Genomic DNA, 25,786 nt, shown 5'->3' on the forward strand with positions numbered 1-25,786 from the left:
GTAAAAAAGATTGTGCAGAAAACACAATGCAGATCTACAGCTTGGATTTTAATCATGACTTGAACATACATCTTCAGAGACCCTGGATGAGTCATTTCATTTCCTGGTGCATTAATTTTCCAAATTCCAATACATAGATAATACATAATGAATGTTGCTGTTTCAAAGCATGTCACAATAATCTCTGTAATGAGGTTTTTTAATAGAAATTGCTACAAAACTGTGAAGAATAAGACACACATATAGGGCCAGCAAGTATGTTAATACACTTTTTAATGATTCATTAGTATTTAAGATTTAGCAGATAGGCCTGTAGCAATAATGCAGAAAGAGTAGCAAATATACTTGCAGAAAGCTGTTACCACCAGAAAAAAAGGCCTTGACTGTGGCAGTGTAGTGAAGCAGGAGACAGCTAAAAAGATCACTCCTGGTTCTACTGCTTTACCTGCAAACATGACCAAAATGACCAGGGCAAGAAGGCTCTTTAGTTTCAGTGACTTTTCAGTGAAGATAACAAAGTGAGTGGGCTGGAAGGAGGGAGGTTTTAGCAATTTCACACCTGCTGTGAGCATCCCTGTAGATCAGCTCTAATCCTGTAGAAGCCAGGTTAACCAACCAAGAACAAAAGTTCAGTGACAAGTGATGTAACTCCTTTCTCCATGGACGAGGGTCTACCATCAAGAAAAATACATCTCTTTTTCCATTCACCATTCTATGTTTCTTTAAGCAGGATGGCTGAGTGGTACAGCCAGATAAAGGCACAATAATTCAATTTGCTTTTCCTATTCTGCACCTTATTTAATTGAAACAATAAAGCATCCCAAACTGGATTAATCTATAGGCATGCTTGATTCAGTAACATAATGGATAAAATTCTTCAGTATGTTTCTTTAACCTCAGAGGAGAATTAAAATGTACCTCATATATTACTATGGAGAGAAATAAAAAAGTTGCAAATTAAATACAATCACATATTAGGGATACATTGGTTAGGATGATTCAGAGAGGAAAACAAATTGAATTTAAAAGGCTTTTCCAAATGTAGAGAAGAAAAGAAAATATAATCCACATACTCAAATTCTTGATAATTTTTTATTCTTAAAAATGCTGGTCTCCAAGATTTTGAGTTATATAAATTATAGTTCTAGAATCAAATGCTTCAACCAAAAGAAATCAATTTTTGTAAGAGAATATGAATTCAGGAATCTTTATATAAATGATGATGTTTCTGCTTTTCTGAAACTGGCAAATTATTTACATTTTTGGATATTCATCCTAACATTACATTGAATACCTAAATGTGTCAGTATCATGGTTTAGTAATGGTATCCTCCAATTTAGTGTTCCCACTGAAACCATTCACTCACCCATCTGCCTCCTCTGTGTAGGGCTGGAGAGAAGAATTGGAGGAAAAAACTTAAAGATCATGGTTTGAGATAAGAACAATTTACTGGAAACAGCAATGAGATAAGAAAATGAACAATAACAGTAACAATATCAATAACAAAAGTATAGAAGGGAAGCAAGTGATTCACATGCAAACGCTCACCACTATACCATGCAGAGCCCAACAACACCCGACCACTGCCACACTCTGAACTGGAAGGGCTCCCTTCCCCTGTCCCTGGAAAATGATGTGAGGTAGTATAGAATAACCTCCAGGTCCTAGCCATGCCTCCTCCTGGCTACTGCAAAAATTAACCCTGTCCTGACCAGAACTGGGAAAGCGAGAAAGCTAAAGACTGTTGATCATAAAAACTACAGCTCCATGTGTTGTTTTTAAGTAGATTTCATTTTCTTCACAGTAGCTTGTATGGGGCTGTGTTTTGGATTTGTGCTGAAAACAGTGTTGATAATACAGGGATATTCTCCTTATTGCTGAGCAGAGCTTACACAGCATCAAGGCACTTTCTGTTCCTCCTCCCACCTTGCCAGAGAGGAGACTGGGGATGCACAGCCGGGACAGCTGACCCCAGCTGACCAAGGGACATTCCATACCATATGGCTCAGCATACACAACTGAGACAGAAAGAAAGAAGGCAGGGTATGTTCAAAGTGATAGCGTTTATCTTTCTAAGTCACTGTTACAGGTGACAAAGCCTGGCTTTCCTGGTGCAGTGGGTTGACCCTGGCTGGATGCCAGGCACCCCCTAAAGCTGCTCTATCACTCCCCTCTGCAACTGGACAGGGAAGAGAAAATATAGCAAAAGTTCATGAGTTGAGGTAATGACCAGGAAAGATCACTCGTCAAATACTGTCACGGGTAAAACAGACTCCACTTGGGGATGTTAATTGAATTTATTAGTAACAAAATCAGAGCAGAATAACGAGAAGTAAAACCAAATTTTAAAAATATCTTCTTCCCACCTCTCCCTCCTTCCCAGCTCTACCTTTTCCCCCCAGTAGCACAGGGAGATGGGGAATGAGTGTTAACAGTCAGTCCATCACAGGTAGTTTCTGGCACTGTTCAGAGAGAGGAGTCCTTTTCCTACTCGAGTATGGGGTCCCTCTCATGGGAGACAGTTCTCCAGAGAAATTCTCCAATATGAGTCCATCCCACAGCCAACCGTTCTCCACTAACTTCTGTAATGTGGGTCACTCTTCCACAGGGTGCAGTCCTTCAGGCACAGCCTGCTCTGGCATGGGTCCCCTACAGAGTCATAAGTCTCTCCGCAGGTCTGCAGGTCCCTGACAGGACACTGCTCCAGCATGAGTTTACCAGGGGTTCACAGCTCTCTTTGGGATATCCACCTGCTCCAGCATGCTGTCTTCCATGGGCTGCAGGGGCACAGCTGCTTCACCATGGTCTTCACTATGGGCTGCAGGGGAATCCCAGCTCTGGCACCTGGAGCACATCCTCCCCCTCCTTCTCCACTGACTTTGGTGTCTGCATAACTATTCCTGTCTCATATTCTCACTCAGCTCTTCCCTGCAATTGCATCTGCACAATAATTTTTTTCCTTCTTAAATATGTTATCACAGAGGCGTTACTACCTTCTCTGATTGGCTTGGCCTTGGCCAGCAGTGAGTCTGTCCTGGAGCCAGCTGGCATTGACTCTACCGGACATGGCAGAAGCTTCTTACAGAAGCCAGCCCTGTAGCCCCTCAGCTAACAAAAAAACCCTGGCCATGCAAACCCAATACATTCCACCCCTCACCTCTGTGAATCACATATTTAAGAATTATCATTAAAATACACATTAATCACACAACCTTACCAACAAACTTATATCAACAAAACCAACCAGCAAAAATAAAACAAAACAAAAATTCCCAACATAAAATTCAAAATAATGTCACTACAACACTGAATGAAAGCAGACAATTTACACAAAAGGTGTTATCAACAACTTTCTAGCTACCAATGCAAAGCACAACGCTGTGAGGGCTGCTATAGAATGTGAACTCCATCTCAGCTAGACCCAATACACCTGGAGACTGCTGAACATCTGCCTGCCCATGGGAACTGGTGAATTAATTCCTTGATTTGCTTTGCTTGCATGCGCAGTTTTTTCTTTTCCTACTAAACTCTCTTGTCTCAATCCATGATTTTTCTAGCTTTTCTACTCTTCCAGTTCTCTCCCTGATCCCACTGTTGGGTGACTGAACAAGTGGTTGTTTGGGGTTGAGCTGCCAGATGGGGTTAAGATATGACACTGTAATATGAAGGCTGATGACACTAAATGTTGAGACTAAGGAAGAATATTTTCACAGCTTTTTTCAGCTTTCATGATATGTGTGATGGATGTCATTTGAACACGTAAAAGATACATTTAATGACAGATTAAGCTAACGGAGAGATGTACGAATGGTATAAAGGTCTGATTTGAGCAGCGGAAGATGCACCACTGCTGAACAATTTTTGAACACTGTGAAGCACTACTGCTGCCAACTTTCAAGTGAAAGGTAATGTTAGTAGGAGATAAGTTTTGTGGTATTTTCAGGTTCGGTGTGTAAGTCACATTCCTTTGATGTGTTCATAGCAGGAGTGTCCACCTGTGACGACTTGCTGAACTTGAGAGAAGTTTGTGTGTCTATGTGTGAAGGGTAAAATCTTAAAGCAGCCATCCAAATACTTCTCTGCATTTAAATAAAATAAAAGCGGAAAACATGATGAAAAAGTGAAGATAATTTTGAAGACAGTGAAAAAAGGCAAGCTGATCTTCAAAGAAAAGAGAGAGAAAACCTCAGCAAATAATCTCAATAAAATATCCAGTTAATTAATTTTGATTGTAGTTTTATTTACTTGATTTTTTAATGATAAAGACTATCACCATGCAATACTTCTACTTTTATAATAGGAAGATAGTACTAGATTTCTATTCAAAATTTGTTGACATGCATTTCCATCCAGTAATAACATGAAAAAAAACATTTGAAAGATATTAAAAAAACTAATTCACAAAGGAAAATAGTAAAATATATTTGAGTCTCTAAGAATTGAATGTACTAATACTGTGTAGTTGACTGTGCTTATTTCTTTCAGTTTAACTCCTATTGAAGTCTCTGATTTTATTAGTTTGCAAAAAGTGATGTTATTTGCAGAAACATAAAAGTTTCATTTTAACGGAAGAAAAATGAAAGCAGAAAGGCTTCAAGGTCCTCATACAAATCCATTATTGGGACAGGAAATGGACTTTTCTGTTTCAGAGCACAGCCATTCTCATACACCTTATTATTTTTCCTGAATTATGCTTTTCCTGGTTCCACTCTATTTTTTATGTCCATCATGCTACTAAAAAAAAAACCTGTTAGAAGTCTGTTTAAGGAAATGAATGTTGCTGGATTTTTTTCTTTTGCTGGCAGAGGCTTACAGAGCTAAACAATGCCCTCAAACACAACCTGGATGTGAAAATGTCCTGCAGAGGGAACTGTAAGGTTGAGGTTATCTTTAATTATAGGATGTTGTCAAGTCAGACATCTCTCCCAGAAACACATCTAACTTTTATATGACAAAGAATGAGTTTTTAAATGGCTTTCAAAATCCAGGGAAAAAGTTAAAGACAGCAAACTATGCATCTTTCCTATATGGCATCTTTAATCTTTTTTTGTTGATGCATCCAGGACCCAAAACAAGACACCTTTCTAGCAAAGAAAGTTATCTATCTCATGTATCTTCTTTTTCTTAAGACCTTTTTGTGGCCTCTTATTCGGAAAAAGCTTGGTAAACAGCAAAGTGACAGTTAATAATTTTCTGGTAATGAAATGTCTCCTACAAGAATAACTCAAGCAAACAATGTTATCTGAAATCTCCCTCTCCCCCAAACACAAAAAAAACCCCAGAGAAAATCAAAATCAAAGGAAACCACCCCAAACACCAAATACCAAACCCAAATATCCTCGAGTTAGTAGTGATGATATAGAAAAGCAGAAAATTAGATAACTGCTTGCTTTGTTTTACTCTGGCTATGTCTAGTTTAATGAGTTGATTTTTTCTGTTTAAAAAAAGTGGGTATGGAGGTGCTATTTGGCACAGAAATGGAAGTTGCTGGTGATACTGGGCTGGGTGTCTCATCAGAGGTGGGGCTCTGCCCTGCCCCACAGCTGAGACAAGCTGGGTAGAACCATGTGTCAACATGGATGTGGAGGAGGCAGCCATGTTCTCACCACACAGGCACCGGCCCAAGGAATTGGGAACAGATGAGATGAGATCCAAAAGCAGATGAGGTCCATGGGCTCAGCCTTACAGGTTTGGTGGTGTCTGTGGGGGCTGCTCACCCAGGTGCAGTGGAGAGGCTTCACAGCAGAACTAGGGGAGAAACTGGCTCCCTCAAGGATGCAGGGTTCAGGGGAAAAATGTTTTCCAACTCTGTTATTAGGCCTGCCATACTCATCAGATTTGAGATCTGACTCTTGTACTATTTGGCTTGTTCAGGGTCATTACTTCTTCTTTGAGGAAATACAGCCAAACACACCTAGATTGCACCATGGTACGATGGCTTCAGGGAAAGCAGTAGTATGTCTCACGTGCTGGCTTAGTGGTCCTTTACAAAGAAAGTGTTGCATCCAGATTTCCAGACCAATGCCTTGGCAAAAATGCATGATCACTTCTTTCTTCTCCACTTTTTGATCCCTGACTGGTATTAAATGTTGGAAGAGGTACAAAACCAACCAGTCAAACTGCCCCTTAAATGAAGCATTCTTCAGAACAAACAAGTAACATCTTCTCCAAAAAGTGCCCTGTTTAGAGATATTCAAAACTGAAAACAAAAAAAACATTTGCTAGCAAACTTTTGAAGTAATAATGAATTAAATGCTTCTCACTCTAGACCTTGGAGAGGGGTTTAAAAAAGACACAGAAAGTATGTAAAAAACAACTACATCCTACCAAAACTTTACATATGCAATGAAATGAAAGAATCATCAACAAAATCCAAAGAAATATGTTAAATTCTTTTCTATTGTTATGAATTAAGTTGAACTGCTTTGGAGTTAGTTTGAGGGGTTTTTTACCTTTCCAACCCCAAATATATTGATATATAGCAATTCCTCAAGTAAAAATCTCTTTCCTACTAAAATTCAGCACAGATATTTCTTAAGTATCTTGTTGCTTTGCTGAAGTTCATTTGCTTAGGTAAAACCCAACAAAACAGTAGAGCTTTCACAAGAAAGGTAGTACAGTCAAGTGTGAATTTATGGAACCAAAGTGTTCAAGAAGTATCTGCTGCAATCATTTTTTTTAGTAGAAATAGCATAATTGTGCCATAAACTTCTGCCTGCTACACTGCAACATATTACATCTGTTTTATGCTAATGTAGTTCCAAAGAAACCCATGATATTTATAATGACATAAAGCAGTGGTGAGTCATATTCTCAATTAGTATCTTCAGTTTGGGAAGGAATATCAGAGATTTTTCTTTATTTTCCAAAATTTAGCCTGTAACCGTATTCACTGACTTCTAAGAAGCTGAAAGTTTAATTAAATCTATAGAGCTTAAGAGCACCCATTAAAAAATCATCACAAATTATTTTAGGCAGATTTAACTTTTAAACTGAATTATTGTGACTGCATAGATCTTTTTTTTCATTAATGTGTTCATAACAGGAGGCACTGATCTCTGACAGATTTTTTTTTTTAAACTATGTGTGTGTGACCAGTAGGAATCATAAAATGCTTGAAAAGTAGAATATCTGCTCAAAAAGGCTTATCAACCATCCTAACATAGCTATCCTAACATATTGATGCTGCCATCAATTAAAAATATTATGCTTTGATTTTTTGTGGTTGGATTCAACACCCCTTATTGGTTGGTTTTAACTCCCCTTAGTTGAAATCATGTGCAAAACCTCTGCCAGTTTTAAATACAGCAAGGCTGAGAGTGCTGGGGTTGTTTAGCCTGGAGAAAAGGAGGTTCAGGGGAGATCTTAATGGTCTCTACAACTACATGAAAGGAGATCATGGCTAGGTCTCTTCTCCCAGGCAACTAACAATGGGACAAGAGGAAATGTGCTGAAGTTTGCACCAGGGGAGGTTCAGTTTGGACATTAGGAGGAATTTCTTCACAGAAAAGGTTGTTAAGCATTGGAACAACCACCCAGGCACGTGGTGGAGTCACCATCTCTGGAAGGGTTCAAGAAGTGACTGGATGTGGCACTTAATGCCATGGTCTAGTTGACAAGGTGGTGATCAGTCAAAGATTAGACTCAATCTTGGAGATCTTTTCCAATCTATGTGATTTTGAACCACCCAAAATGAAAAGCTGAAGATTTTCTTGCAATTATGTCTTTCTATTTTTAGTGGATTTTTTTTTGTTAAAGTGAAAGAGATTTTTTTTAAAAAAAAGGTAGTGAACTGATATGTGAATGTGTGATGTATGACGTATGATGTGTGAATGTTCAAAGGCAGAATAATCTGAGGCATTAGGCAGACAGGAATTTAAACAGATAATCTGAGGTCAACCTTGCTAGGATAAATTTAATGAGTTGGTTGACTGAATTTATGTTGATCAGAAATAACCAGAGACCTAAAGATCTGATGGGAGATGGCTCCTCATGCACATGCTGGACTGTCACACATACAGCTCCAGGTTTTGGGTTATTCAAATGAACATCCTGGATTGAGGGGTCCAAGGTCAAAATTGCGTTCTTCAACTTCCTTGTATTAGTGTTTGTATCCATTGCAAATTATATTTATTTTGCAATGGGAAACCTTGCTATATAGGACTACTATTTTTGTTTGATTATTTTTCAAAACATAAAATGAAAGATACACTGTATTGTTATAGCTGTATTTTGCCCCTGGATTCCTGGGATAGAGAGCTTTGTGTGCTGATTTTTATTGTTTCTGTTGTAAATGACAGTAAATGATATTTCCTGGATATTATTTCTCAATCCCAATGGATTTTTTTTACACAACTGAATCAACTGTATTTTTTTACTAAGCCTGAGATGAATACACATGTCCCCCTTTCATTTAAGTAGAAATTCTATTGCTTCGAAAAATATGTGTATAATAATATACAAAATATGGGGTGCCGAATTAACTCATCAAATGGTGAATAAATTCTTCTCAGAGCAAAGATACAATTTCCCATCATTCTGGTATTAGTCATTCTTTGTACAGAATGGGTAGCATTAAAAGCATCTTAAATAGTTCTCAGTTTGCTTTTCTGAAAAGATTTTGACAGTGTTAATTACTTCAGCTAACAAATTTCTGACACTTATATGACCTTCGTCTGCATATGAAAGAGGCTGTCATGGTTGGTGTACTGATATATGCAGTGAAAATCCTGGGAAAATAAATGAAGTTAAACTAAACAAATCTTATCCTTAGCATTGTTAGCTACCAAGTAAGGCATTTCCAATGACTTCACCAAAACACAGATTATACTTCTTCTAGTGGGGAAAGGGATTTTTGTATGAAGAAATAAACTCCTTTGGAGTGTAGCAATAACATGCTACACATGGTTGCAAGAGAGAACAGAATCACAAGGTTTGTCCCAGACAGAAGATGATGGTGATCTTGTGCATCATTTCACTTTGCTGATCACCATCAGATTACCTGTAATTCTAAAACAAACTGTGCTAGTCTCAGTGAAATCAGAAGAAAACAGAAAAATTCTAACTAAACCCAAGAACTACTATCAGAGCACAGGAGAATGGCAGAACGGGGAGGTTTTCAGAACTGGTAAAGTAGGTCATTGTGTATTCTCTTTATTTTCCATGGAAAAGATCGAGGGCTTTGCTGTGCATCCAACTTGGACCTTTACACTGCCATGGTTAAAGTAATGCCATCATTCTTGGACAAGTGCATTTGTACCAACAAAAATTCTGTTTATTCATCACTTAACATTTCATTCATTCACAAGAAGGTAAATACACACATGATAGTCGCCTTTATGTAGCATGTTCATTATGTAGTATTGTTACACTGGTATTAAAAAAAAAACCACCTTAACCTACTGTAAACATGCAACATTAAAGTGGTTGGCACAAAATCTGTTGACTGACTGTTAAATTGCCATTCTTAGAGTAAGGGTCAACAAAAGTTTCTAGAACAGTAGTAGTGGAAAACCCTGCAAATAGGTCATTGCTAAACACAAATAAAAAAGAGAAAAAGAAAAAGGAAAATAAAGATTAAACAAATGAAATTCAAACAAACTATGATGGCAGAGAGAGCTGCTGTTTTCACAGGTGTTCATAGCTATGGTCCTTTGAATTTATTTTCTACAGCATCAGGCTATTTTACCCGTTTTACTGTTTCTTTCTCTCTCTTTCTCCTTCTGTTTTTTTTTTTTTTTTTTTAATGTTCAATTTTAGTTAGATTTCAAACCCTTGGTTTAGCACTTACCACCTACCATTCTTTCCAGCTGGCCATTTTATCTCTAACTGAAAATTAAGTTATGTCAGTATGTTGGAGAGGAAGCACAGAACATTTTAGAGAATCATATGAATGAATGCATAGGCTGTTAAGGATCTTTCTTCTGATACATTATGGCAAATACACTCCCAGCACAGGATAAGGAGATTTATTACCATTAAGAGATATTTCAATTCAGAGGGAGAATAAAATAATCCACTCTGAAGAGCTATGTTCTGGGTGATTACATTTTGACCTCAATTCCTGCTACATTCCCTAGTGAATTTGTCCATACAATAACGTTTCCCCTGCTGGGACCTAGCCCAATACCACCTAAAGTTAGATTTTTCTATTGATTTTTATGGTCTTTTACTTCTTAAAATCAGTTGTTGTTACATCCATAAAAAATTTTTTTCCATGCCTATTGTTCTATCATAAAATACTTTTAAAAGCATATTGAATGAATCTCACGACATTAAACTGCATGTTTAACCACATAGAGACTAAATAATACCCAGTGAAGAATACAAATCCTTATAATCCATTGCTGTGCTACAATTTTTTCTCATTTTATTTTTACAGCACGCAAACTTCCTGTCACTAAGAAAGTCAGATTTAAAAACTATATTTAAAGCCCCAGTTATGTTGCCATCTGAAACTGTATAAAAATATTTATTCCAATTGGAGTGGGGAGGAGATTGTCCTGTTGTTGTATGATAAATGCAGTAAATGAAAACAATACCATGGCAAATTACCGTTAACAAACACCCAAAGTGAGCAGAGAGAATTTTTCTCCTATAAATGTGAAATGCAAAAAACAGTAGGAAAAGGTTTTTGGAAAACTTCATTAGTTTCAGGCTAAACATCACCACTCACTTTCGAGTAATTCTTCCAGTGTTTGATTGCTGACTTTGCCTCCCCACCAGCACAGGGCACAAACAGGGACGGAGAGGGAGTCCTGAGCAGCAGAGGCAGCCACAGGCTGCACAGTGCCCTGAAAACTCAGAGCCCTCCCTGCTGGCTGTGCCAGCTTCTGGCAACCTCCTGCTGAATGGCTCCACTCCTTCTCATGTATTAATACACATTTTTGAAGGGTTACTTTGCAAACCTTTAATTATCACAGAGTAATTTTGAACAACGCAAGATTTTTCACTCGAGAGTAGCAGTTTTATTAGGTCAGAAACCAGCATGCAGGTGAATTTAATATTCCTTTTTTAAACTTGTTTTTAATGCTGAAAACTGTACTTCTTGCAGGCATGAAGCAACTACACCAAAGGTTCTAAGGAACAGTCTGCTGAGCTGTGGATTAATGAGCAGCTGATGTCTTAATTTACACAAAGAGATTAAAAATCACACTGAAAGTTTCAGAAAAATGTGAATTCCAGTGACACTGCTTCTACCTGCAGGAGCAAGTTATGTTAACCCTTGAAAGCTCATGATTATTTGCCATTTATGAAAAACTTTCAAACTGCAGAGCATCTAATTATGAAGGCAAAAAGCTTGTCAGTAGATCTACAGGATTCACAGAGTCACAGAATTGCTAGGGTTGGAAAGGACCTGTGGAGATCATCTAGTCCAACACTCATTCACTAAATTCTAGGTTCAGGAAGGCTCTGAAGTTCCGATAAATTAGCTTTAATTGGAAGCAACTCAAAGTTCTTATTCAGGTACTGTTATTCAATTCTGGAAGACACCTTTCTGGAAAAATATTCTAATGGGCAAGAAAAGCTCTGGCTGAGAAGGAGTGAGTCACTCTTCAGCTGCCACAGCAAGGGGAGAACATTCCTCTGCAAATCCTCAGTTAGAGAGAGTTCTAGAATGAAAACTAAAAAGAAAGACAATTTTCCTTATCCCAATTTGGTGAAATTCGCCTTAGAAGTGTAGTCACTTTGAGCTTGTCTACAACACACTGAATTTGGATTTATGTGATAAGTACTACCACGCCGAGTTGAGAGTGTATCTTTCTCAACTCACCTAGATGTTGACAGCTGTATTCTCTCAAAAGAGGGCTTTTGTTTTGTTTGTTTGTTTGTTTGTTCTGTCAGAGTTTTTTTGTTCAGGCACCAAGTGATCTCTGAAGTCAGAGGGAGCCTGTGACGCAGCATTACACAGGAAATTAAACTGAAGACCTATTATCTTGTTGTTAAACTCAGTTAGCAGACACCATCTAAATTGGCTATAAAGTTTAAAACACAGACACAGGTGATCCTATAACTCCCAGTATGTGTAAGACACCAGGCCACAGGCTGTGAGGACATCCCCCCCATCTCCTGTTCTGCTCTGTCTCTGTGAAGATCTGCACTGCCACTTAGGGTTAGTGATGGGTATTTCGGTGAAGGAGAAGCTTTGATTTTAAAAGGTACTTGCTGCTGCTATTGATCTCATATATATTTCAACTCCAGGTCAGTATTCTGAAGATAATCTCAATTAGGAAGCATTAGTAAAAGTGGCTTTTTTAAAAGAAAGATGTGAAACACCAGTGAAAAATTGCAAGTCATATATATTACTTATTCTAGCGAACTAAATCACATATTACCTGAGCACTGGGAATTGTCAGTGTGTCCTGGTGGCTTCAAGTGCTTCAAACCTTCAGTGTGCTAGTAGGGCTTCTTGTGTCATAATACCCTATGCTTCCTGTTGGTTTGAGAAGCACTTTTCCTGTGTAAAAAGAAGGAGAACAGATACAGGTTTTACCTGCAAAAGCTCTTACAGAAAGTATGTATGGGTAAGTACTGCTTGTAGGTTCGGAACTGCTCTTTATCGGCCATAAGAACCTGCTGCTACTCAGTCAATCCTACCTGGCTGATGAGAAATTTATTCCACACACATATGAAAAAAAATTTTTTCCCCAAATTTCTTATGAGTCTATTCACTTTTAGAGTTACTTTTATTTGTTCTTTGAACACAACAGTGTCATATGCCATACTGATTTCTACTAAAATTCCATTTCTGCTCAGTAAAGACTTGCATGCATATAGTAAACACTAAGAACTGGGATCTAAAAATGTACAAATTTATAGTCCTCTTGGCAAGCAGAAAAGAAGCCGGAATGATGACATAACATCCGGATGGATCATTCAAAATAGGTCCATGTGTTCCTGAGGAATGAGTACATTTGTGAACCTGAGTACATACGTTTGCTGTAAATCTAACACAGACAGTCTCCATTTTGGATGCAGGAAACCAGGGGCTCTGAGAATATCCTCTTCAGTGAAAACGAGACCAGCTTTTCCATGTATTTTTTTTTATCTTGGAAAAGTTGCGGTAGCTGACATAGGGTTGAAAGGGTGGAGGGCAACATGCAGCTGAATACAAAATTGAGTAGTAAAACCCCTACTGCTGATGTTCAGCACTTAAAACACTAGTTATAAAACTAAGATGTGCCCAAGAATAGCTAGGACTGAGGCCAGAGGGCACAGACTGACCCTCACCCAAGGGGCCAAATCCTTCCCGGTTACACAACAGGGAGAGTAACCAGGTCTTGGGAATACCCAGAGCCCACACAGAATTGCTGAATGAGGTCAGGTAACCACCAAATGATGATGATGATGAGGTGATAAATGCAGAATGCACAACTTCCACAGTGCGGCCAAGAGATGAGCCTACGAGGACCGCAGTGTTGTGAAATTATATTTATCACAACTCCCTCTCTACCCTAAATAAAAGGCAGTATGACTGCTATCACAGCAGCGTAGCTGTAAATGATTACTTTAGGAGCCATCTGGGATAAAGAGTTGAAGGAATTACCTTTGTTGGTTTTTTTTTTGCAACCAAAAGAAACCTCAAATGAAGTGTAGAGTGTCCCTAAATTCCTCAGTGCACAGCAATCTCTCTGTGTCTGCTAAACATTTTTTTTCCCCCCTGAAAGATAGTAAAATATTTCTCTGAATTATAAGCAAATTTGAGAAGCTGTCACAGTAGCTTCTATTTTACTGTGAAGGGAAATCCTTACAAAAAGCTGGACCATAGTCTCAGTATAGAAAATTCCCCACCCCAGTCTGGCCAGTACTGCTGCCACAAGTCCATAATTGCTGTAATTCGCAAGTTTGATATGGAGGGGAACCAATGGAAAACTCTGTCTGGGGCTGTGTAGTTGCTGAGTGAGGAGAATCCATACGTCCAAAGTGCTGGAAGAGCAAATCGTTCCTTTCTCATAAATGAAATGATTTTTTCTGAGGATTTTCAAGTAGGCTTGAAAAATCTATTACTCAAAGGTTTGAAAACTTCATCAGCAAGTCATGACTTAATGTCTCTATTTGCATGAACACACACAATCAAAACTAAATGATTTAAGTTTAATCTACAATTTTTTACCACTCAAGTGAAAATTATTTCTTTGAAAGATTTGAACATGCACTAGATGACACATCCCTCTTAAAAAAAATGTGAAAGTCTCATTTTTAGTGGATTTTATGCACTTACCTCTTTTGAATTTAATAACTTCTTTCTTGATTACGAGCTTATCATAAAAGATAAAGCAACCAAGTAAGAGCATGATACATCTGCACTTAGTGCAAATGGCAATTGTGCTCTCCTGGATAAGGATTTTCAAGAGACTCATAGCTTGCACAGCCATGCCTTTTATTAGAGAAACTAGATGAAAGTTGAATATTACCTCTTAAAACTCTGTAGTCTATTCAGGAAATCCATCTTCATTTTAATTGCACTTTCTTCTGTAGGGTTAGAAATTATTTTACAGCTCTTAGAATTTGAAGCTATTTTAGAGTTTAAATATAACATATTAAATAAACATGATGAATATCACATCCTTCAAGATAGCCGGATCTTCAAAATTCTATTTAACTGTGAATGTGGTCTAAATATTTTCATTTTCTTTCATGAAAGCTATTAAGACTAAAGGTTATTGTGAGGCTATTTATGGTAGTCTAAGTGCCGGTGAACAGAAATTATAGGGTCATATACATTTTATAATTCACTTTGTTAACATGCAGGAAGACAGGATGCAGCCACTGTATGTCCCTAGTTTTCAAGGGAAAAGGTGATGAAGGCAGAGCTGTCATTTAAATAAATACATAAAGCCCTTTCCTTAATATTGAAAAAGTTTAAAGCATTCACAACGTGATTATAGAGATTTTAGCTCTTAGATGTTAAAAATTGTTTTGATTTTCCAGAATAGCAAACAGAAGTATTTACTTCTGCCATTGCTACAGTTGCTTTCTATAACTGTAAAATGTTGCAAAATAATGAGAAAATAGCAGATAGAGCTATGCTTATTTTGAGACAAACACAGCACTTGCACTAAGGCTTATTGCAACAACAAATGTAGTAGTAATTTATTCAGATTTTTCAACATGAATAGTTTCTTCAAGAACTTGTACAGCTTAGTAAAATAGAAATGTGTAATAGAAAACAAGCATCCAGATCTTCTGTGGTCTTATTATATTGTACTTGCATTTAATGAAATCATGTAACTCTGCAGTCCTATGTCACCCCATGAAATCCATGCGTATTTCTACGCTTTGAATGAGCTCTCGCCATCCTCGTGGGAGTGGTTACTTCCATTAGAAATCATTTGGCATTGAGTGCTCTCACTTTTTGTGTCTCTGAAACAGAAAAAAATGGCAAACTATCTGCATTTTGACTTAGAAACTAATTTATGAGAAAGATCATTGGAATCAAGTGTGGAGGAGCAGGAACCAGAGTGGGAACAGTTCCAGGCATGGAAAAAGATATACAACAATTGAAAAAGGACTTTATTATATGGATTTTACAGTTCTTATGCAGTTTCAAATATGTGTATTGTACGTTACCTCTACAGTTGTACTGCCCAGGCATGCCATGAGTTGTCTGTTCCCTGTTTTCCCCGCTTCACCCTCTGATTGGCTGCAGTGTGGAAGAGCTACCATTGGACCTCTCCTCTCCCAGTTCCTCCCTAGTTCCTCCCTCTTCTCCTGAGTCCCTACTCCTATTCATTCCCTTGGTTGTCTGTCTCATGCTCCACCCCATTTTCTGGCCCTTTCCACACCAGCTTATATAAACCCCCGCACACTTTCAATAAACGGCCATTGGACCTCCAACCTTCGAGTCGGATCCTTTGTGCAGTGTCGTGGTCCCACACCCCTTCCCCTTGGACTGTGGCAATCAAGTATGCTGAAATATAAGTCTCTGAAGAGCCACCAGTATGAGGGGAAGAGACCTCCCCATTCAAGCACAGACAGCAAATGCTGACTTGTAGAGCTGCCTGCTCTCAAGAGTTGTCCTGCCCTGAAGCTGACTGTTCTGCAATACTATGGGATGAGCATTTAACAACCACTTTACAAAATACAATCATCACACAACACAGCAAGTGGAAAAGAATCGGGTTCTGGTGGTCCATCCCTGCTTTTTGCTTGGAGGGGTGGGAGATCAGCCGATAATTACATTTCTAGTAATGACTTAATCCAGCCATAAACATCACATAATAATTTACAAGCATTGCAAAACAAACAAACAAACAAAAATCCCCTCTGTCAGTGGAAAATCACCCAGTCAGGAAGAAGAGACTAACTACAGATAGACATGGCCCTGCTATAACTTTCAGAGGTGTTACTCAGGTTTTGCTTTGAATTAACTCACTTCTCTCTGACCCTGACTTAAATAAAATATTTACGTGTTGAAAGAAATAAAAACACCTGCTATATACTCCAGAAGCATGGTCAGAAAAACTGTGGTGCTCAGAGATCAATGTTTTTTCCCCTCAAACTCTTTCAGTATAGAATACTGAAAAACTTAGGACCATAGTTACATAGTAGCGCTTAAAAGACAACACAGGCCTGGATAATAGAGAGGTTTTTGCCTCAAGTGAAAGATTTGAAGTGCTTATAAATTAGAAACCAATAGATTTTTTTTTCTCAAATATTTTCTACAGAATTGTAATGTAACTAAAATGGATGCACACACTTCATGTCCTAAATAAACTGCTATATTAACATAATTGTCACCTGAAATATCAGCAAGAGCTCTTTTTCAGTTGTTAGCATCTAAAAAAATGCAGCAGTTTGATTTGAAATCTCCTTCAAAACTAAAACACATACCTTGCTGTTTTGAACCTAAAATAACACAACACAACGGCCAGCATTTTCAGTTCTTGAATCTGAGCATACACCGTGCATACCTGCAATGTTAAAAATTACAATTCACCAACAGCAAATGTTGATCTCAAAAACCACTTTATTAAGAACAATCCAAACCAGAAACTCTAATACTATACAGTAACAATTTCAATGCATAATTTAAGAAAATTATTGATTTTTCACATCCTTTCCCCTATACATTCCTTCTTTTGTGTACATACTTTACATAGTAGGATAATTTCCCATTGGGATTACAGAATAAATAGTTTGAACCACATATAGTGCAATTTCTTTGGTTCAAAGCAATGAACTCCTTCCTCAAAGGCTTCATAAATTTCTTCCATAGCACATATGCTGCTGCCACAGAACTGTGAATCAGAAGTGCTTTCCTTGAACTTCAGGCTCCCATTGAACAAGCTGTTCAAGTACAACATGAGAAGTCAACTGATGTCACTAACAATCAAGAAGCTGCACTATATTCTCTAAGCATTTTACGTAGTAGGCATGTAGTTCATTTTCTTCTGGCTGTGGAGAAGCTAAAAGGAAGAAAAAACAAGATTTGAATTTCTAGTTGATACTTAATACAAAATTACTTTTCCAAAGATCGTACCAAATCCCTTGCTAGAATTTACTTTATGACCTTAACTTCTGCATTATGAGTAGCAAATCAAACACTAGTACTTCATGTTGCAAGGTCTGTTTTGGTTTTCTCTTCAGATAGGACAAAACAGGAAACGTAAAATAACAACAGCTGTATTGAAAAATTCCACCATTGCACTCAGAAGAACAATTTACCATTTTAGCTCAATTACCACTATTAAGTGATCAAACTTTTTATAGCATAGGCTAGTTGAGAACCTTAAGGTAGGAAAATATTGATGACAATATTGATGACATATCACATGACTGTAAGCTATAACAATTACAGCATAAAATCTTTTATACACCATATTTTGATACATTAACGTTTATTGAATTAAAAATCAATAGTTCAGTCTAGGACTTTATGTTCTAAAGCAGTATGTAAGCAAATGGGGATTAATGTTAGATGCTAGTCCATAAAAGCTGCATATTTCTACCTTGTTGATTCAACAAGCTGAACCTATAGTATCAAAGCTATTCAAACAATAGTTATGCTCATTCACTTGAGCAAAAAATCTCAAGCTTTCAGAATGTTGGGTAACTCACTATACTCGTTTAAAGATTGGAACCCTTCTCTCTGTGGCTGAACACTGTGAGGCTGAGCACTGTTACGCAAAGTCAATGCTAAAAGGAAAATTTTTCCTATCACTAAATTTAGGAATTAACACAGATCTGTACTGTGAAAATAAGAATTTTGTTGCAAGCATGATCAGATCTACGCTTAGAAACCAACCTTAGCAATTACACAGGGTCTTATTTATAATTTGTTAACCAAGAGGCATTTTTCTCTATCTGTATTTATAGGATGCCTAACCATAAACCATATTGCTCCTTGTGATTTTAGAGATAAAAGTATCATTTAAAAAACTTGTAGCACAACAAAAACTTATTGCGATGATATAAATTTAAATGTTTTCATGATGGAAAAATAAAGAATTGGGCTTAGGTGGAAGTAAGACTTACTCTTCTTCACTGAAGAATAGGCCTCATCTATTCTTCTCCTTATTGATGGATTCTTCAAAGTCACTTTTGCCTGTAGCACACACAGAAACACAAAATAGAATGAGCTGACTTTCTTCCCCACATGATCACACTTCAACAGCAAAGTTTAGAGAATGATAATAATTCAGCAGAGCATGAGATGCAGGAATTTTAGAATTAACATATGACTGTATTATCATAGAGACTGCATTTATATAAGCTGTCACAAATTACAGAGGACAAGCCGCTTCTTTACCACGTTGTTTAATCTCCTAGACTCAGCAGCTACGCAACTAAAATCAAATGACTACTGTAAAATTCATTATTATTTACTTAGAGACACTGTATTAGAGTTTACAGCATAAAAGTATAACATTACAATTTTTCCAAGCATTTCTCAAATACTAACCTTCTGATAGTTGTGCAGCAAAGCCCAAAGCGAAGCTGCTCCTATTCTCTGAACAGAAGGACTGTCACTTTCCAAACAGGCAGACAGTACTCCAATCGCTTGCTCTAATGAGAGAAATAAAAAAAATGAACCCAAAAGTATCTAGAAAATATAATCAAAAGCACACAAATATATTTACATGCCTCAGTTTATTAATGCTTGGAATACACTTAGTTTTATGACAAGTATTGGTATGGCAGAGGAATTACAGAAACTTTATTACTGATTAAATTTCAATATGCTCATGAAATTGGCAGACTACATTGAAAGAAATGTTGAAAAAAATATAGCAAAACAAAGACAAGTAATGCTAAAAATTAAGCCATCAGTAACAAAACACGCACATTACGTACAGCCATCAGCTATGCATAGGGACTGAGTAAGCCATGAAACTGTTTTATAACTCCCAGTAGCCACAATTAGAACCACATCAGGATGGATATTAAGATGTTTCTATTTTCCTTCATACTTATTATGCAGATGATTTGCAACCAATGAGAAATATTTGCCACTCCAGTGTAGGTGCCTTAATTTTCTATCATTGCTCTGAAGCCAGACTCTTCAAATTTGCTTGTTCACTTCACAACAAAGATTCACAGATTATGTAACTGAATAATAAATGCTTAATCAAGGCAACAAATCCACATCTTAGTTAAAAATAAAAAGCATGAACACTATGGAAAACCTCCTGAGAAGTTATAACAAAGAGCATTCTCTCTGCAATTAAATGGGGGAAAGAAACATGTCTTTTACAAACAACCAAGAAGAAAGTTCTGTGCGTGTTGTTACATTAAATATATATGCCGTGATCATAACTTTATCATTATCATAATCATTTTCCACACATGACAGGACATAAAATAATTTGTCTCAACATCCATGACTTGTAGGAGCTAATATGGCTTTGTCCAACTGAAACATAGGACCTTCAGTTATTTCAAACTGACTGACACAAGGAATCCTTCAATCCTCCCTGAAAAACTTGCTGTTTGAGAAAACTGCAAAAATCCTTTAATTCATGTGTTACTATATCCAAATGATCTATCTCACAATGAATCTTGATTTTCTTTTTAAAACTATTTATTTGCTTTTCCTTTTATTATTTTAATTGCCTCTCTGCCAAACTATGTGCTCTGTAATCACTTCTACAAAAATAATTTTTATAAAAATGCTTTTCTAAAAAGCAACAATTGAGTTCTTCGCCAGTAACCCAAACTGCAATGAAAATATGGTCTTCTGGAAGCCACAATATTCTCAGAATACAACACATACTTACCATTATATAAGTATACAGAATACTTACCATTACCTAATATCTTTGGTTTATTAGCTGGACTAAAACATATGTTATGTAGAATAAGAAGTGCTAGATGTTGGCTGCTCTTGTGTTTGTATTTACACATTTCCACGATCTGGTCTAAAAAACCATTTATCTTCATGACCATCTGCTGTCCATCTTCTCCAAAAGATATGTTCAGTAGCAGTTTTAGCCAAAGAGTAGATACATTACCAGGATTTTTATTACTTCCTTTTGGTAATGAAAGAGACAAAAAGTTCTGCAGGAAGTTACTCTGTCAAAAGAAAGAAAAAGGATGTTAGAATTCACAGTATTCCATGGCTTGTTTGCTGCTGTTTGACCTTCCAATCTATGTACTTGCCCAAAAACTGATACTAACATTTCATTCACATATTTTAGGCAACCCATTATTAGTCAAGAACTTTTGAAAGAATTACATATGAAAAAGAATCCACTTCCTGGTTAGAAAGTTAATATGGTGAGATAAATTTTCTTCTATAATAATTTATGCAGTGTAGATAAGTAAAACTTGATCCAGTACGATATATTTCTTTAAAGGCTAATTCTCACCACTATATAGGCTTTCTGTTTTGCACTTAGCATTTCTGCCCAAAAACAAGCTAGAAACATTTTAAGTGAATCACTGCACTACTCAGATAATGTATTCTTGATTTCTTATTTATTATTGCATGTGTTAATAGCAAATGTTAATAACATCTCAAGTTGGAAGTGACTCATAAGGACCTACAGCACCACTCCTCCCTTCACTGACAGCCAGAGGAATATCCTTTTTTTTTGCAAGATTTGAAGAAAAACTGTATGTCATATCAGTGCAGTTATATCTCAGGGTTTGTCTCCACTTTAAGGAGATTCTGAGTAGGTGAAAATCTATCACCATGTTACAAGAGGGAGATGTTCTAACAAATTCCTGTGATGATAAAGTCCTTGATCTCACTGATGGTAAATTCCCCATCTCATTGAACCTTGACAACATATACAAGCATCTGGTCAAAAGCAAACAACCCACCATACAACTCGTTGTTTTCTTCACATGAATATAATATTGGTAACTTAATTTTCACAGATGGAATTAGTTATTCAGCATTGCTTACACTTATGAAAGGAGAGCTCAGGAGAGAGAACAAAGACTATCGCACTAAAGTGAAACTCTGAAGAGAGCAAAAGAAGAACAATTCACAGAACATAACATCTGCTACAGAAAAGATCTCAAATTCTTTATCAAAAAGTTTGAATATGAGCCATTTTCCAACTTTATGATTAGGTTTTACATAATCAGCATCACAAAAAGATCATATTTCCCCCTGCATTTTCTAACAGGTAATTAGGTCCATGCACAGAACATTGTCAATAGAGATTGAAAGAAATGGTTGTAATTATTAAATTACTATAAAATATGCTAAAAATAAATAACTTTTTCTAATTTCTTTTGTGTTAGCTCATCTTATATCACTACAAGGCTGACTTTCAACATGGCCTGACTTCTTTTCCCAAGGTGTTGAATTAATTCAAATGATCAAAGTTTAAGAGAAACAGATTTTTCAAATAACATTTGATAAAACAGAGAAAGGATCATTCTATATACAAATTAAAAAATAATAAGACACTACATAAACAAGAATAGATTTCTATCCAGCATCCAACTACTGACATGTAGGACATCTTCCCTAAAACTTCTATAAAGATTATGTTTCACACAGTATACCTAATGATTTATACAACGTTTAATTTCTTGTTTACTCACATGCAGTTTGTTCTACGCATGCTCACTTTCATGATCCAATAGTGATTGCTACTATATATATGGGTTTTAAAAATTTTACACACCAGTGAAACTGAGAGGTTATAAAAGGTTGCATCTGTCCAGACTATGAATTTCAGGCTGCTTGTACGGAACGGTAACACAACTAACTGAGAAGACAAAATGGTTTTGATTCCTGCAGAAGCATTTCTATATGATCACAGGACACTCCATATTGAAAGACAAGCATTTATTAAAAAGGAAACTGCAACCATCACATTGCTAAAATCAAGAATATTATTTACTTACCTTCTGAATAATGCCTTTACAGTCATGAGACAGAGCAAGGTTAGAAATTAGACAAAAGACCACCTGCTGAACTGGGCTGTTATCATTTGACACTTGGGAAGCTAATCTCAAGATGTTATGCATTAATGAATTGCCAGCTGCACCTCGTGCAGACAGAACTGATGATTGTCCACCACTGGTCCAACAAAGTGAAGCACAACCTTAAAGCAATGAAACATCATATTAGAAATGCAGATACATATTCAAAAGAAAAACCTATAGAAAGAGCATCCAGCAGCTTAAAGTTGAGATGGACTTTTTGAAAGGATTTGTTACGTATTTTTTCTTTGAACCACAATGAAGTAAATGGGACATACTTTGAATAGAAATCTGCCTGAATGTGGTGGTTTACGGGAATAGGTGTCTACTGTTCTATTGTTCCAAAATCTAAGAGGCGATTCTGCTGCTAAATAGAAGCCATTGCTCCGCCTCAGAGTGTCTCCTTAAAAACTGGAACACTGTATTTAAGGCATTATACAATCATTTGGCAAGAGAATCTGAAGAGATCCTCTGAAAATGGTTCAGAAAACAGATGTCTCTGCATAATCTGAAAGGCCTAATATGAGTTTTTCAGTATATTTTTTCTGAGAAATAAAAGCACTGTCTGCACCTGTCATTACACTGTACAACAGCAGCATGCACTAACCTAGGCTATAGAGCTACAAGCTCAAATTAACACAGCAGCAGGGAACAACTGTGTTACCTGCCTGATGCTTATGCACAAATATAGATATAAACCTTTTTGTCTAGTGGCATTTGCCATCTGCAACAAAGGTTAACTTCTGCCATGGCAAAAGTAAACAAAAATGAGACAGTGTTTAACTGTTACAAATATCTACATGCATTTCTTTGACTACACTGAGGAGAAGGGGTTAACGAGTTCAGAGTAGGTAGATTTGGGACACCTCATGAACCACCTACTCTGAACAGAAAGAAAAAACATGATTGATCAGAGAACACTTGCTCTTATCAGCAAGAAAAAAAAATGCAGTCTAGAGTCACTCAGCATTAAGGAACAAAAAAGACCATCAGAACGCCAGCTTGATTTCTCTCACGACACTATATTTAAATTGACACGACACTATATTTAAATTTTATACCCTGTGGTTGACTAATAGACATTTGAGCTTTCTTCAGTCCATATTTAAAAAAAAAATTCTTTATTAAAAAAAAGCCATTGCAAGATCATTTAGGTCTGGAGACATTAACTTAAAAAAAAGAGTGAAAATAGCTCAAGAGACTTTTCAGTTAATATATTTTAACCTTGCTAACTCTTTCATTGTATCTTGACAAGGAGAAATGAACAGACACTTACATGTTTCTTCAAGGCACTAGCAAAACATTTTCTGAGTAAATAACCAGGATATGGAATAAGAAAAATCCATACTAGAAAAAAGATCAGGTTTCTAGTAGTGGGGATAATTATCAATGGAAATAACAGATAAGTTTGCTCAAATGAACAAGAAAATCCTTATGAAAAATATACGAACACAAACTACTGAGTCGAAGGCATAAATAAATGGAAGAAATTTAATACAAAATATTAAATTTAATATTGACTATTTTAAAACTAGAATGTTCTCAATAAGGAGTGAAGTACAAACCATGTAATGTACTCATACACCGTTCTCTATCAAAGAATTCTTAGAGTAGTACTTCTATAACATAACTATTCAGCTTTGTAGGACATTCAGTGAAACCTTCAAACATAATGGTTTGAATGAAATGCTACTTAATCCTTTAGTACAGTTGTAGTCTTGCTGAATCCAACAGTCTGAAACAGGATCTGAATAAAAGTCTTGAATGTATTAAAATCAAAACTCTTCATAGACTTTGATGAACCAGTGCTTTTATATTTTCCTCTTATGGTAGTAATAAACTTTCTTTTACTTTTATTATGCTTTTCCATCTTAATTATTCTGGAAAAAATATTTTTATGTTTTACATCACAAAGTGACTCTCATACCTGCAGGATAGTTTGCAGTGTAGACACAAAGCAAATGCAGACCTATTTGCATTGAGGAGTCATCGGTTAAAAACCACGGCCATAGTGAATGAAGAACAGGAACAAGATGAGTTTTGAGCGCTGCCACCTGCAAAAACATGAGGAAGAATTTAAACTACTATACTCTTAAATACTTTTAAAATGAAGTATAGTGAGAAAAGCATATTGTAATCTTATGTCGTGTTATCTTATGTTTTATCTTATGGTTTAAAAGATTGTACAGAGAACTGACATCTTCATTTCAACACCAATGAAATTAACTCTATGCAAGCGAAAACCTGCATGTTTTCAATTACTGAGAGACATGCAAACAAAAGTAAAGACTTATTCATTCCAACTGTGATTGTTCAAGAGCTCTCTATTCTATAGTTTTATTCAACTCCAACAAAAGTAATTACTGGAACTCAAAAAGCATGGAAATACAAAAATGCAGTTGTGTACAGAGCAAATGATAGAAATCTTCAGTTATCAACAGAAACCTCCTTATCTTCTCCAAGCAATTGTCTCTGCAGATCCTGATCAAAACAAGAAAAACATTCCATAATAATCTTAGCTGAGATTATGGCACAACCAAGTTATGGGGACCTTAGGGATAATTAGATTGCTTATTCAGAAACAGGTGTTCTCTATACAAAAGGAATGCTAATACATGCCCTAGAAAAGGGGTACTTCTGGAAAATCAGAAATCTTGTGGTTCCACTAATGTATGTGTTAAAAGTAAACAAGTTGTATAAATAGCACAAGTAACACAATGCCAGACAAATTAAACTGTGAAAGAGAAAATGAAAATAATATGTGAATGGTATTGGCAAATAAGAAAGAGCAAGAACAGTGATGAGAAAGAACAGAGGAAAAAATGAGAAAAGGTAATCTAGTATTCTGCCCATGGAAAAACAGCTAGGTAGAACTGAAGTTGAAAAGAATTGAGAAGAACAGAGAAAAGATAAAGAATGTGAATGAAAAGAAGAATTCAAGATTCTGAGCAAGAAAACTATTTTTAAAAAATCAAGATGGAAACAAAACTGTGTTGTGGAAGATTAGTGCAATTTAACAGATAAAGAAAAGTAAATGGCAAATTATTATTTAGGGTTTGTTTTTTGTTTAGTTTTGTTTGTTTGAGTTGGTGGGTTTTTTTGTTTTGTTTTGGGTTTTTTTGTCTTTCAGAAAGGAAAAGAAAATAAGGAGAGAGGAATAAGGAGAAGAAACCACTTCCCAAGATCTGAAGCTATTCCTATGTGCCTTTCTGGTGGTCCCACACTTTTCTCCACATTCCTTTTTCATATGATATGCTTTGAAAATTAGATTTAATTAAGCAAAACAGAAGTGGATATAAAAGATAAAAGCCATCTGAAACCATTAGGAGATGATGTTCCAATAAGACCATCGAGTTCCTAATGCATGTATGAAATATTCTTGGAAACTGGGAATAATAG

At 36.4% G+C, this 25,786-nt stretch overlaps 1 protein-coding gene across 1 annotated transcript in view; it reads right to left on the bottom strand.

Moving 5' to 3' along the window:
- Window positions 1-16,952: 16,952 nt before the first annotated feature.
- The window catches only part of RTTN (rotatin), a 77,057-nt gene continuing 68,223 nt past the window's right edge, over window positions 16,953-25,786 (bottom strand). The window contains 6 exon segments of the mRNA XM_032681706.1: window positions 16,953-17,409; window positions 18,479-18,548; window positions 18,906-19,009; window positions 20,248-20,515; window positions 22,310-22,509; window positions 24,315-24,441. Of these exon segments, the coding sequence (XP_032537597.1) occupies window positions 17,327-17,409; window positions 18,479-18,548; window positions 18,906-19,009; window positions 20,248-20,515; window positions 22,310-22,509; window positions 24,315-24,441 (852 nt within the window). The 3' untranslated portion in view covers window positions 16,953-17,326.

The sequence above is a fragment of the Chiroxiphia lanceolata genome, chromosome 1, assembly GCF_009829145.1.
Source record: "Chiroxiphia lanceolata isolate bChiLan1 chromosome 1, bChiLan1.pri, whole genome shotgun sequence".
Taxonomy (NCBI): domain Eukaryota; kingdom Metazoa; phylum Chordata; class Aves; order Passeriformes; family Pipridae; genus Chiroxiphia; species Chiroxiphia lanceolata.